Consider the following 15,493-nt stretch of genomic DNA (forward strand, 5'->3'; position numbering starts at 1 on the left):
CTGTTTTTCAATTGTTTATTTGTTTAGGAAAACACTGCACTACTTTTTGTTGTACACTGGATTTTTTAAACTAAATTTTCACAATGAACTATGCATGATGACTATGGATATCCCAGGTTCAAGGATGTATGCCAGCTGTGGGAAACTTGGAGATCACAAGGAATGGTTTGAGTAAAAAACAATTGCTTATTTACGAGTGTGTTATCCAAATAATAGACAAAGGCACAAAATAGCAATACACTGTACAGACTAATTTATCCAAAACACTAAAGAGAAATAGAATCCTAATAGTTGAAAAATTCTAAGCACTAAAATCTCTCTCTATTATAAAAAAAAAAAAAATCTTGGAAGGAGACCGGACGTGATTTTCTCAGAGAGAAAAACGAGACTTTGTGCCAAGAGATTTAACCATGCCCGGGGCCAGAAATAAAAGACAAAGAGTAAATGACAAAGTAGAATGTTGTAAAGAATTCAAAAACATTGGCGTGGTACACATGCAGAGCAGGTTAGAGATAATGGAAGTATGAAAATTCGAAAGTCTCAGAAAAATGATAGTAAAGATCGAATTAGCGCAAACAAACAGAAAATATTACTCTGTGAAATAACGGAACAGCGAAAAGAGATTGAATATATTATTTTGATTTAAACTTTAAGTCAGAGACTTCTAGATCATCTAATTCATGTTGCCATCAGGGAAAAGTAGTGTTTCTTCCCAATGAAGAGGCGTATTCGCAAGAATTAAAAGATTTGCTGTTTGGTGAAAGTGAAACCCCACAAGAGAAAATTTCAAGCCCCACGAGACAACAGCTTATGCAAAGAGATTTAGAAAAGTCCTGCCCACATAACCAAGTACACGGTTCAATCATTTCTCATTGGTGTGAGTGCTATTGTCAGACACAGTTCTTGTAGAGAGAAAGAAACGATTTTCACTCACAGGCAGTTATACGTTGCGTTGTCACAATGTCATTCCAAACATGGAATCAAAATTCAATGCGATATTGACATAAAGGTAAAAGCGAAAACAGATTGAATATATGGACATGAGTGATACGACAGAAGTATGTAGATACTGTTTGGCTTTAAACTTTAAATCAGAGACTTGTAGATCGTCTAATTCATTTTGCCATCAGGGAAAAGTAGTGTTTCTTCCCAATGAAGAGGCCTATCTGCGAGAATTAAAAGTTTTGTTGTTTGGTGAAAGCGGAATCCACATACGCGTGCGACAGAGACATGAAGTTGGTGGCGCATAGTGCAGGTGAGGGGGTTGGCGAGCGATGCAAGCAGGAGGCAAAGCCCCCTAGTTTTTAGAAAATAAAGAAGGAAGCTATCCTTGAGTCTTTCATTGTAGAGTGAGGAACCTCTGCTAAGCTCTCCCATTATATGACTACCACTTGACAACTGCAGTATGGCAACAGAGACACTGATAGGCATCCATTTTTACACAAAGGGAGTAGCTAAGGACGGAGCTTCAGCCAACTTCTGACATCCTTCAGTTGTTTTAGATCACACAATAATTTTCACCTCATCTTCTCCATTTTGATTGATTTTCCACATATATATGGTAACGTGGCCAGGAAAAGACTGTCATAAGAAGTCAAAATTTGGGGCAACAGTCTGGTATGCTGTTTCTTATGAATAACAATTACAACCACACAACAGCAAAATGAAAACAAAAGGTGGCTCTCATTAATCTCATTTTGTCGCTAGACCTTGTGGCTTGGGATTCGGATCCTCTGTCCTCTTCTTTTGCCAGACAACGTCTAACACTCAGCTCCCTGGGGTTGTTATAGTGCTGGTGCCAAAAGAGGTCTTCTCAGTGGCTTGAAGCAGAGCTACATTTCTTCCTCTGGTGACCCTTTGATGCTACAGGGAAAAGAAATGATACAGTTAGCATTAGCACCCCCTCTTGGAACTGTGGAACTGCTTATCTTATCAGAGCCCAGGAAAGTGGTTCCATGGAGCACATACTTGACAATATTTTAAATTCATATAGCCTAACATTGATGTGTTTTATGTTTGTGCCATTTAGTCTTTAGTCTCCCACCCTAATCAGCTTTTCAACTTGCCATCACTATAAAGGATGCAAACTATTTTTCTCTTATTTTGTTTTCAAAATTTAATAACCAAACGTTGCAGTTATCTACACTGGTGGCAATCTTTTTTCACATACTAAATTAACGGTTCACCCAAATGTAAACATTTTTCCAAAACTTTTCTCATCATTATAATTTATGTGCTTGTTTTCTGACATTTTTATAGGCATACAAAACACTTTTAATCTTCTGCTCCATACCAACCCATCCTCACTTTGCTTCTAGGATCTACATGTAGTTCAAAAATCTCTTGCTGTTCTACCACTCCCAGTTTGGATCAGTTCATCACTTTATCCTCCCTCGTGTCTCTCGGTATATACTGCAACTCCATGAAGCCTCTGCTATGCTATAGTCTTAAGATATACTATAAAGGATCTCCCAGTATCATTGTTGTCCACAAACTATGAAATAAGCTTCTTTAGACCACCAGCACTGCTCCAAATCTACTGACCTTTAGACACCCCTTGAAGACCAAACTCCTCACATGACACCTTGGGCTGCTTCGAGGTGCTCTGTCAGTTTGCACTACTTAGGATTGGATAAAACTGTTAGAAATCAATATGTTGTAACTAACTGTGCTCTTGTGTATTAGTTAGTTCAGTCAGAATGCTAACTTAAATTCTACAGTATATAGGCTACAAAAGAATGTGGATTTCGTTTGACGGTTAATTTTATACTGGCATCCATCTCTCCTTAACATTTTGCATGTATTCTGATTTTTGTGTTAATCAGCTTGGGTGAAGGCATCTGCTGAATGTATTAATTTTATTTGTTTCAATTGTCCATAAAGCTCTGCTTACAAATGGCTAACAAGATTCCTTCAGGACAGAGTCCACAGCCAAGTGTATGTGTTATGGTGGTATTAGACATGGTTTTCTTCAGCTGACACATCCATGGCAAGCAGTAGAAGTGCACTATCCTGTTCATGCATGGCATCAAATTTTATTTTTACTGATTCAGTTTTTGAAAAACTGCATGAAGGAGAACATCTCCTTCTGTCATATACTACAAGATTTACAGTCTTTCACTGACTGTCTTTGATTCCTGAAGATATACTAAAATATCTCATATGTTTTCCTTATTTTTTTACTTGCAGATGCTTCACTTTCCTGACAAAGCCAGAAATGGAGAACAAGTTATAAGGGCATAAGATTTTGCACAAGCATTTCAGAAACAGAACATGGGAGACAAGCCAAAGATTCACATCTTTCTCGGTGCTCCTGTCATTTCTGAAGGGGCATTAGTGACAGAGAAAATCGGGGGAGACTTTTTGGAAAACTGGAACACAATTAATCTTTCCTGTCACAAAGGGAAGCTTTGCCTACCAGCTGGAGACTCCACTAATGTTGAGTTAGTGGACAGATCTCAGCACACAACTGAAAGGGATCATTTAAAACAGGTTAATATCGAGTATTGCCCCAACCTATCCCCAGTAAGCAAACAAAGTAAAAGGACAGTTCAATCCAATGAAGAAAAGGGCATAGTAAGTGACCCACACACCCATGACCAGTCAGATTCAAGAAGCAAATGTTCTCTGGTTTGTAAGAAACAGTCTGATCATTCAGTAGAAAATGAATATCTGGATACCTGCTTCCCAAGAGAAGGAACCAGGGCACAAGTGGATAGGAACGCCTGCAATCCAGGGCTAAGTGTAAATTCAGAATTCCTGAGTGTGTGGGCATCGAGTCAAGCTATTTTTCTGAAGAGACAACCCAATTCACAGCTGGAAATAGACAAAAATTCAGGAGACATCATCTACCAGTGCCAGGTGCCAGATGTGGCTGTTGCTGTAAGTGAAGAGAGTTCCCCTGAGCTCTATAGCCCCCAACCTAGTCAAGACTTGAATCAAGCTGGTAACCATATTGCAACTAGGGATATTGCTTATGTGAAAGATAACTGCCAAAATACAGAATGTACTGATTATTTCAGCAAAGGACAGGAAGAAGGTGGTTTGGTTATAGAAGCAAGCCTTGGAGGACTTCTGTGTTCTCAAAGTGACAGTTTCGTAGATGCAAAACAACCTTCCTCAACATCAAAACCACCAGCGCTACCACTACGCAAAAAGTTCAAAAGATCTCCAACTTCTGAAAGGACTGTGAAGAGAATAAAGCAACCTCCTTCTGTGACTGTGATGCCACTTAAAAAATGTGTAAACAAAGGAGTGCCCTATCACATTTTTGGCATGGTGTTGAGTCCTTGTCATTTGAAGGAAGTAAAAGCAAAATCTAGACTGGCTAGTGGCTCAGCTATTCCTTTAGCTGGCATTGTGGTAACTGACCCATCAGGAGCTGAAATGAAAGTGTTGCTGTGGAGGGTATCTGCCTTTTGGGCACTGACCGTGTATCCTGGTGATGCTGTACTCATTACAGGTATAGTACATTGACTTCAATTATGGTAGACACAAGCAGAGCACTTATGGTTTGTTCTGTGTTTCTGCTGAAGGTACAGTTCTCTCATTCTCTGTTCCTGGAGGAGTGCATATTTTCTTAGTCTTAAACAGTAATGAGTTAACCGTTACATCTTGTCAATTGACTTGTTTAATTCTCTGATACATTCAGTGCTTTTTGTGATATTTCCATAAACATGGACTGAAAAGTTCAGTATATTTTTTAGAGTGTGGCAGAGGTCTTGTATGGACAGTAGTGTGGATAGGACAGAGGTTTTTCACAGAAAGCCAAGACATCAGCAGCCAAAGCAAATGGACTAGACCAGGTTAAAGAAGTAAATGAAACAAATTAAAATTCAAATTTCAAAAAGTCTCAACAAGAAATTAGAAGATTAGCTAATTTCCTAAATTTAAACTGTAGGTTTTCTCTTTGGAACAATCTCATATATCATAGGGAGAATTACAGTTTGTAATCTTAAACCACACTAAACACCCTTCCCTAACCTAACATAGAGACCTAATTACTAATTAAAAGAGGCACATAGTATTTATATATATATATATATATATATATATATATATATATTGTGGAGTCGACCCAGACACAGACAGGCAGACATGTTGTTTTTCACCACCACACGTATTTATTATACACAATATATACAATAATATGGTCACTCAGACCCAATACAATTAGTGCACAAACCCCAAACACACAGTCCTGGCCACAAAATGCCTCCCTTCGGGCCGCCTCCACTCTCCTCACGTGCCTTGTCCTTCTTCCACCCGACTCCAGCCTCGAATGAAGGGAGACGGCCTCTTTTATACACTCCCGGACGAGCTCCAGGTGATTCCCGGCATTCCCCTCTTGGCCACGCCCTAACATGGCGGAAGTTCCGGCTGTTCTCCCGGCAGCTCTCCGGGTGTCTGTCTAATTCTTCCCCCCAGCACTTCCTGGTGTGGCAGAAGTGCTGAGGTCACAAGTCCCCAAGGCATTGGGGCGCCTCCTGGCGGTGACCACGGGCCCCTACATGGCCCCCAAAGCAACCAGGAAGGCGGCCCCCACATGATCTCAGATGGGCACAAGCCCACTTCCGTCCTTCAAGGCGTCCCGGATTTGTCGTGGCCCCTGGCTTCCTTGACATATATATATATATATATATATATATATATATATATATATATATATATATATATATATATATATATATATATATACGACCATAATTCGTTCCAAAACTCTGGTTGTAACCCGATTTGGTCATGAGCGGAAGTAATTTCCCACATAGGATTGTATGTAAATACAATTAATCTGTTCCAGACCGTATAAACTGTATGTAAATATATATTTTTATAAGTTTTAAGCACAAATATAGTTAATTATACCATTGAGTGCACAGCGTAATAGTAAACTAAATGTTGTCATAACAACGAGTCCAAGACATTCTAAAGGTTTGGGGCAGCCACCCGTATATTGATTTTCCCAGCTGCAAAAGGGTTTTCTTTATCAAAGAAACGATGTGCATATTACAGAGTCAAAAACAGAACTGCTCTAGTAGCCTAAGATGGAGGCTTTAAAGGTCTTGAGAGGAACTGATGTCATCAAAGGGGCCGGAACCAGAAGTGATGTCATTAAAGGGGCCGGCTTCGGAAGTGACGTCATCAAAGGGGCCGGCTTCAGGAAGTGATGTCATCAAGGGGGGCCGGCTTCGGAAGTGACATCTTCATCTTCACCTTGCAGGATTTCCCGGGAAAGGTCTGTAGGGAACTGAGAAAGACAGTGAGCGCACTCTGCCGCCCCCTGGTCAGATGTTTTATTACAATTACTCGAGCCCTTTAGCTGCCTCCTATTCGCACGTGTGTGACAATGTAAAAACATTGAATAACACTAAGAAAACCTTGAACAACAGAAAACTAACACTGCAAGAGTTCGTGCTATAGCCTTATGACCCGCTCGCTAAAGACACTTTTTTTAATGAGTTTTAAGCACAGGGAAAAAAATGAACATTTGAAAAATCCAACCAAGAAAAGTAACATTGCTACAATGCATGCATGCACCTGTGTGTGTGTGTGTCTCTGTCGCGGGCCTGCGTGTGTGTGTCTCTCTTAAGCATGCGCCTCTGCGTCTGTGTGTGTGTGTCTCTCTCTCGCCTGTGTGTGTGTCTGTCTGTCTCTCTCTTGCGCACGCCTGTGTGTGTGTCACTCTCGTGCCTGTGTGTGTATGTCTGTCTCGCGTGCGCCTATGTGTGTGTGTCTGTCTCGCGTATGCCTGTGTGTGTGTGTGTCTGTCTCGCGCGCGCCTATGTGTGTTTGTGTCTCGTTTGTGCCTGTGTATATGTGTGTGTGTGTGTCTTGCGCGCGACTGTGTGTGTGTGTATGTGTCTCACGTGCGCCTGTGTGTGTGTGTGTCTCTCTCTCTCTGCACAGGGAATGCACAGGAAGAGACTGAACAAGTGCCGTGTGGCCCCGCGCATGCGCACTTCACCAGAAGACACACACACGGACGCCTGGACGCACACAGGAGTTTTATTAAAGAGGATATATATATATATATATATATATATATATATATATATATATATATATATATATATATATATATATATATATATATAAAAGGCAAAGCCCTCACTGACTGACTGACTCACACTCACTGACTCATCACTAATTCTCCAAGTTCCGTGTAGGTAGAAGGCTGAAATTTGGCAGGCTCATTCCTTACAGCTTACTTACAAAAGCTGGGCAGGTTTCATTTCGAAATTCTATGCGTAATGGTCATAATTGGAAGCTATTTTCTCCATATACTGTAATGGAGTTGAGCTGGATGGCCGTGGGGGGCAAAGTTTCATGTGACATCATCACGTCTCCCACGTAATCACGTGAACTGACTATCAACGCAGTACGTAGAAAACCAGGAAGAGCTCAAAAAAGTGCTGAACAAAACATGCATTATATAATTGAGAAGGCAGCGAAACAATAAGAAGTGAGACTGACATATACAACCATATTCATGAGTGCTGCTACTTCGGAAACAAAGCACGGTGTAACCCTAAAGTTTAAATTAAGTTCATAGACAGGCTGCGCTGGCGTTTGTAATTTAGTGCCTGCCCATATAAGGCCGTCCATCAGCGGAAATCCAATAGAAACACTGCCGCTAAATATTCACGGGTGAAGGACTGTGCTTATGCAGAGGAAGATGAGATGGTCAGGGTGGTGTTTGGCACAAACTCAGCGAAACTGCGAGAGAAACTTTTAAGTGCCGGGTCTTAGCTGACATTACATACAGCCGTGGACATCACACGAGATGGCACCAGCACAGCTGGGAACCTTTGATGCAAGAACACCAAGCGGCTCACGTGAACTGACGCAGTGCACACACAAAAAGCAACGGTTCCAAAGAGTGCTGAACAAAACCGAATTACACAATTGAGAAGGCAGCAAAAAATATGAAGCGCCTGATACATACAAGCATATTCATAAGTGCAGCTACTCCGAAACAAAGCACACGGTGGAAAAAGTCAATGTCCCGCTAAAGGAAGACAGTGTAAAAAAAAAAAAACGTACATGCAGTGTGTCACGTCTCAGATAAAGAGGAAGACGAGCTGTTTATTGATGCAGTAAGAAACGAATCGATGAATGAAACCTGTCATCTTTACAACGATTGACAAACACGGAATGTAACTTGAACACAACACATCCTACAAATACGAACCTGATTGAAAGAAATAATGATAATCAAATCCTTGATGACAGCAACACTCATAACACTCACAAAACAATTAATGTATATTGACAATCATGTTACGTTATTTTTAAAATGTTCCATTTTCTTTTTCATAACTTCTTTAACACACTACTTCTCTGCTGCGAATATATATATATATATATACCCCGATCTACATACTCTCAAATAAACAAGCCACACGCCATGGCGCAATTGTAGAGGCTTTGCCTCTAGCGTCGACATCCGAGGTTCGATTCCCGAGAAGGAATGCACTGAGTATGTACGCGCGCTTCCCGATTCATTTTACCCTCGCATCTCCTTGGCTTGGGACGTATGAAAAAATATGCGGTTAATGCAGAATCATATTACGTTATTTTTAAAATGTTTACTTTTCTTAGCACAAGCACAGCTGAGAAGCTTTGATGCATGTACTCCATAACGCGTTAAAAATAACGATTTAATCACACTTTCAATTCCAAGCAAACGGGAACTTTTGTCAATGCATGATTTCCTGGTACATCGATTACACTGATGCACACATCACAGCTACAAAAATGTTAGAGTCGGAATGAAGCGCGTTCCTACGACTGATCGGAGGAAAATTTCATTTCAAAAAACTACCCGAGCGAAGCCTCGATAAAAGCGTGGTTTTGTGCACACTGAAAAGCAAACAAAATTAGATGCATTACAGAAAGTGGACGATTTGTGGCTCTTACTGGGGATCATTGGACTTCCGTGACCGTTAGTAATTCTAATTACATCTAATTACAAAATGTTCAACGATCACACTGTTTTAGCCTAATGTACAAAATAATTTTGGCTAAGGTTACTCAGAGTTTAAAGATTAAGTTGGTCAAATTACCTTTATGTTTCTGACTTATTTTTTTAAGAAGAAAAACTGCACTTTATGTTGAAATTTTGGTTATTATTATTTAAAGACAATACTATTCTGAAAATTGACTTAAAGTACTTAAACTACCACTTTATTTTTAAGTCTGCCCAATTTTAACCAGGGATGATATTTTTGTTTCTGTTTTGAATTCAAATGCAGTTTAAAAGCTTTTTTTTCAGAAAGTAAAACAGCTTCAGTTTACAATATTCATGTCCATGTCTATTATGTTATTCTGTCGCCCACTAAAACCCTTTTAAATTAAAAAAAAACATTTGCGATTTGGGGCAAATTTACGTGTGTGATTACATATGATTAATCAAGATCAATTATTACACAGCCTCTAATTAATTGGATTAATTTTTTTAATCGAGTCCCATCCGTAATATATATATGTAGATGTGTATATATATGTATATATGTATATATATGTGTATATATGTATATATATATGTCTATATTTGTATATGTGTAGATGTATAATATGTATGTATATGTATATATATATATATGATGTATATATATATATGTTTATATATGTGTGTGTGTCTGTGTGTGTATATATATATATATATTTTTTTAAAATGTTTCCTTTTCTTTTTCATAACTTCTGCTAGTATATATATATATATACAGTACAGGCCAAAAGTTTGGACACACCTCCTCATTCAATGTGTTTTCTTTATTTATTTACATTGGTAGATTCTCACTGAAGGCATCAAAACTATGAATGAACACATGTGGAGTTAAATGGTTTTATTTCAGGTGACTACCTGTTGAAGCTCATCGAGAAAATGCCAAGAGTGTGCAAAGCAGTAATCAGAGCAAAGGGTGGCTATTGTGAAGAAACTAGAATATAAAACATGTTTTCAGTTATTTCACTTTTTTTTGTTAAGTACATAACTCCACATGTGTTCATTCATAGTTTTGATGCCTTCAGTGAGAATTTACCAATGTAAATGGTCATGAAAATAAAGAAAACACATTGAATGAGGAGGTGTGTCCAAACCTTTGGCCTGTAATAAATATATATATATATATATATATATATATATATATATATATATATATATATATATATATATATATATACACACACTCATATTTACAAAAACAATTAGAGTTTATACAGACACACTGGCAGGAGCTCAGCAGACGTATTTTAGAATAATAACATAAATCAATTCTTGCCAAATTTTAAAGAGCTCTATGCAGTTCTATACAAAGAAAATCTGATTCTTTCTATTTTTAAAAATATACTTTTTAGTATGTTGTGTTCTAAAAGGAATATCAGGAATCTATATACTTCCCGGGTCCTCCTTGCGTGGAGTTTGCATGTTCTCCCCGTGTCTGCGTGGGTTTCCTCCTGGTACTCCGGTTTCCTCCCATAGTCCAAAGACATGCAGGTTAGGTGCATTGGCGATTCTAAATTGTCCTTAGTGTGTGCTTGGTGTGTGGGTGTGTGTGTGTGTGCCCTGCAGTGGGCTGGCGCCCTGCCCAGAGTTTGTTTCCTGCCTTGCGCCCTGTGTTGGCTGGTATTGGCTCCAACAGACCCCAGTGACCCTGTACATATTTAGGATTTAGCGGGTTGGATAATGGATGGCTGGATGTATAGAAATATTATAGCTGCTTATATATCGACATAGAAAACAGTACACATGACAGTTAAGACAGACAAACATAAAACAGAAGAAACTGGCGGTTTACTGGCCATTTAGAGTTCAAATTTATTTTGAGTTAAGCAGTTTTTATGCTACCAAGCCTTTAAGAATGTTGTCTGATGCTGTGTGGAGTTCAACGTAATAGAGAAGTCTTCTTGCACTGGAGTCCATTCACAAGGTTTTTGCCCATGTTGTGCTATGATGCTGCCTTCCTCAACTCACAGCTGGGGCTCTTTTCTGTGTCTCTGTGTTATTCTTGTGGTACAAGAGTGTAGGCCCCTAATGCTGTTTCTCAGTCTGCTCAAACCAGGCTCAGCCACTGGCACAGAGCGTTACTTATAATAGTGGATCTTAGACCTAGCTTGAGGTGTCCAGCTGCAAGGCCAAAAGAAGTCTGTGAGGTTTTGGCTCTATAGGGAGTGGGAAGCTTCTTACCTCAAAGATTTTTAGGACCCCAAAAGAGACATTGCCTTTCAGCTCCTCAAAGAAAGCGGATAGTCGGTTTTTAACTCCCTAAAAGAGACAGAAGAAATGAATGCAGCTACTTTTAAAGGAAGGTGTCGTCTGGTTATTGGAGAAAGGTCCCATCCAGTTCCAAATCCTGCTTATAGGTGGGTTACTTGTCTATCACATCCAGTCAGAGTTCAGTTTGTGGTTACAAGCCTAAAATGGAAGTCCTTTTGAATGCCTTTTCATCTGAAGGAGTCTCTGCAGAGGTGTCAACTCAACTCTGATTTACACCTTTGTTATCAGATGAAGTACAGAGCTGTCTGAAGTGTTAGTAGAGCTGTGATTCAGCCATTCACTTTAGTGTTCAAGCTGGAATGCAGGTGGAGTGCAGCTGGATTTCTGCATCCCTGTTAAATCTGTTGTCTTAACAGGTCTTGTGTGCCACTATGAGGAAAGTGGGCAATGTCCGCTTTGCCCTACAATACTTTGGAACAGAATTCCTCAGATTTTAGCATCAGCATCATGAATATTTTTTGGGCACATCCTGGCGCTAGATAGAGAAGATGAAAACACACCACATAGTACAGAATGAGCCTTATTGTCGACCCTGAAGTTCAGAGTCTCAAAGGAATTTATAAGTTATAGTGCCAAATTATTGTCTGAAACAGACACCTTCCCAGGTGTGGCAGAAGTGTCGATCTCCCGGGCTCCACGGCGCTTGGGGCACCCCCAGGCGGCGGCCACAGGGTTCCAGTGGGTTTGAGCTTCCTTGCTCCATCCCCGTGGTCCCCTCATCATCCAGGGCGGTTGCTCCCTCGTGGCCCGGGGGACGTATAGACCACCTCCCGGTCCTTCCAGGTGTCCCGGCTGTGTCTGGCCACCAGCCTCCTGCCACAGTATTTATATAACACTGTGCTTGAAACACCAAGGGGGAGTCACTCTTCCTTTCAATATATGTGTAGTGATTGCCTAAAAGACTTTGTAACTTGGACAAAAAATTTTCACCTTTACCTAGGACTGTAAAAAAGATAAAGAGTTTTTAGAGCATGTGGTGGGTGCAGCAATGCGCTGTATCAGCATGTGCTCCTTACCACTCTCTCTCTCTTACACCCAATGTCTACCAACTGCAGATTCACTTAAATATACTGCTCAAAAAATTGAAGGAACACTATTTAATCAAGTATAGCAATCAAGTCAATGAAACTTCTGGGATATTAATCTGGTCAGTTAAGTAGCAGAGGGGGTTGTTAATCAGTTTCAGCTGCTGTGGTGTTAATGAAATTAACAACAGATGCACTTGAGGGGAAACAATGAGACGACCCCCAAAATAGGAATGATTTAACAAGTGGAGGCCAATGACATTTTTCCCTCCTCATCTTTTCTGACTGTTTCTTCACTAGTTTTGCATTTGGCTACAGTCAGTGTCACTACTGGTAGCATGAGGCGATACCTGGACTCTACAGAGGTTGCACAGGTAGTTCAACTTCTCCAGGATGGCACATCAAAACGTGCCATTGCCAGAATGTTTGCTGTGTCTCCTAGCACAGTCTCAAGGGCATGGATGAGATTCCAGGAAACAGGTTGTTACTCTAGGAGAGCTGGACAGGGCTATAGAAGGTCCTTAACCCATCAGCAGGAGCGGTATCTGCTCCTTTGGGCAAGGAAGAACTGGATGAGCACTGCCAGAGCCCTACAAAATGACCTGGTGTGAATGTCTCTGACCAAACAACCAGAAACAGACTTCATGAGGGGGTAACTTTCCAATGACATTTTTTGAATCTCTTGGGCCTCTAGCTTGCTGTGCCATTTATCATTTAAGATCCAAGCACAGTCTTCTCTATTTTGATGAGTAGGAAAAGGTTCCTGCTGCTGTTGAAGCAGGCAGGCATTGGCACCCTCAACCCCAAAGAAGGAATTCGGAGTCTCAGGACAGGCAGCAGAATCAAGCTTTATTACATGTTGCACACACAGTCCCAGTTCAGATGATATGAGCAACTAGCAAATTTAGTGAGCTTACATTTATTACAATTCTTATCACTTATGCAAAATACTCTCCTCCTTCTTGTTCTTCCCATCATTAAGGATAAGATTGAGCAACACATGGCAAGGACAGGAGTTATTCTGAACAGTCAGCATGGGTTCAGAAGAGGGAGGTCATGTTTTACTAACATGTTGGAATTCTATGAGGAGGCAACAAGAGCATACGATCAAAGTGGTCTAAATTTCAGAAAGCATTTGATAAGGTGCCACATGAGAGGTTGGGCATCAAGTTAAAAGAAGTGGGAGTTCAGGGTGATGTTTTTAGATGGGTGCAGAATTGGCTCAAAAACAGGAAGCAGAGGGTGATGGTGCGAGGAACCTCATCAGAACTGGCCGATGTTAAGAGTGGTGTTCCACAGGGGTCAGTGCTAGGGCCGCTGCTATTTTTAATATATATATAAATGATTTAGATAGGAATATAAGTAACAAGATGGTTGAGTTTGCAGATGATACCAAGATAGGTGGATTAGCAGATAAGTTGGAATCCGTTATATCATTACAGAAGGACTTGGACAGCATACAGGCTTGGGCAGATTTGTGGCAAATAAAATTTAATGTCAGTAAATGTAAAGTATTACACATAGGAAGTAAAAATATTAGGTTTGAATACACAATGGGCGGTCGGAAAATCGAGAGTACACCTTATGAGAAGGATTTAGGAGTCATAGTGGACTCCAAGCTATCAACTTCCCAACAGTGTTCAGAAGCCATTAAGAAGGCTAACAGAATGTTAGGTTATATAGCACGATGTGTGGAGTGCAAGTCCAAGGAGGTTCTGCTCAACCTTTATAATGCACTGGTGAGGCCTCATCTTGAGTACTGTGTGCAGTTTTGGTCTCCAGGCTACATAAAGGACATAGCAGCGCTAGAAAAGGTCCAGAGAAGAGCGACTAGGCTGATTCCAGGTCTACAGGGGTTGAATTATGAGGAAAAATTAAAAGAGCTGAGCCTTTACAGTTTAAGCAAAAGAAGATTAAGAGGTGACATGATTGAAGTGTTTAAAATTATGAAGGGAATTAGTACAGTGGATCGAGACTTGTATTTTAAAATGAGCTCATCAAGAACACGGGGACACAGTTGGAAACTTGTTAAGGGTAAATTTCGCACAAACATTAGGAAGTTTTTCTTTACACAAAGAACAATAGACACTTGGAATAAGCTACCAAGTAGTGTGGTAGACAGTAAGACGTTAGGGACTTTCAAAACTCGACTTGATGTTTTCTTGGAGGAAACAAGTGGATAGGACTGGCAAGCTTTGTTGGGCTGAATGGCCTGTTCTCGTCTAGATTGTTCTAATGTTCTAATTACCTAATGTCCATCACTTGACCGAAAGTGCCAACCTTAATTCATACCCTGTGCAGGTGTCTGAGACCCATTTATCGATCAGTTCCCACCAGCCAGTCAGTATCAGGAGGACCCACACATAAAATACTGGGCAACTCAAATTAATAGTTTCTTTTTGCACAAACATCCCTGAAGGCTAAAGATCTAGGCAGCAGCATCTCTAAGACACTGGCACTTTTTCTTATAGAACACCCTTTCCTTGGCTTATCATCACCTCATTTTAGTGTCCAAGCAGGCAAAGGGGGAGGCAGAGGCCTAGAATGTGAAAGCAAGTGGCCTATTTGGCTTTCTCTCATTGTTAAAGTCTCAGTAGCTGCATTTCTTAAAACAATGGCCTGTTTAGCTCTTTCAAAGTATGCGGTGTCCTTGACTGAATTTTAAACTTAGCAACAAGGTATTGATTTGCAGCCACAAAGAGAAAAATAATAAAATATACAGGCGCAGGTTTTTTTGTGATTTAACCCTTACTATACTAGCGTGCCTTAGGATATACTACTTCTTTTCATACATGTTTATGATTCTCTTTGAATATATGCAAATCATCAACTTTAAGAATATACTTTTCTATAATGCTACCTGGAGGAGCATTGCTGTACTTCTGTTAGTTCTCTATGGTCTCCCATTCTCATTTGCAGAGTCACATATCCTTGTCATTTACTGGGCTAACTACTCTCCAAAGTAGGTAGGGGACTCTTGGTTTTTCCTTCAAGAACCTTTGCTGCCTACCATTGTTCTGGCTGACCTTCAGCAACTTCCTAGTAGTCCCCCATCATAAATTTCTCTGTGTATGGTACCCTTTGAATATTTATTTTTGATGTACATAGAGCACCTACAGGGCAAAACACCATTTGGTAGATTCCGTCTTTTCTCTCTGTCACACAAAAATAGGAAAACCCCACAGAACAC

At 40.2% G+C, this 15,493-nt stretch overlaps 1 protein-coding gene across 1 annotated transcript in view; it reads left to right on the forward strand.

Annotated features, from left to right (window-relative positions):
• Window positions 1–15,493, forward strand: part of LOC120541508 (nuclear factor NF-kappa-B p100 subunit-like) — a 192,278-nt gene that overhangs the window by 76,372 nt on the left and 100,413 nt on the right. The window contains exon 2 of the mRNA XM_039773259.1: window positions 3,190–4,462. Coding sequence (XP_039629193.1) covers window positions 3,274–4,462 — 1,189 coding nt within the window. The 5' untranslated portion in view covers window positions 3,190–3,273. The remainder of the gene's footprint in view (window positions 1–3,189; window positions 4,463–15,493) is intronic.

Source organism: Polypterus senegalus, chromosome 1 (genome assembly GCF_016835505.1).
Source record: "Polypterus senegalus isolate Bchr_013 chromosome 1, ASM1683550v1, whole genome shotgun sequence".
In the NCBI taxonomy this organism is placed as follows: domain Eukaryota; kingdom Metazoa; phylum Chordata; class Cladistia; order Polypteriformes; family Polypteridae; genus Polypterus; species Polypterus senegalus.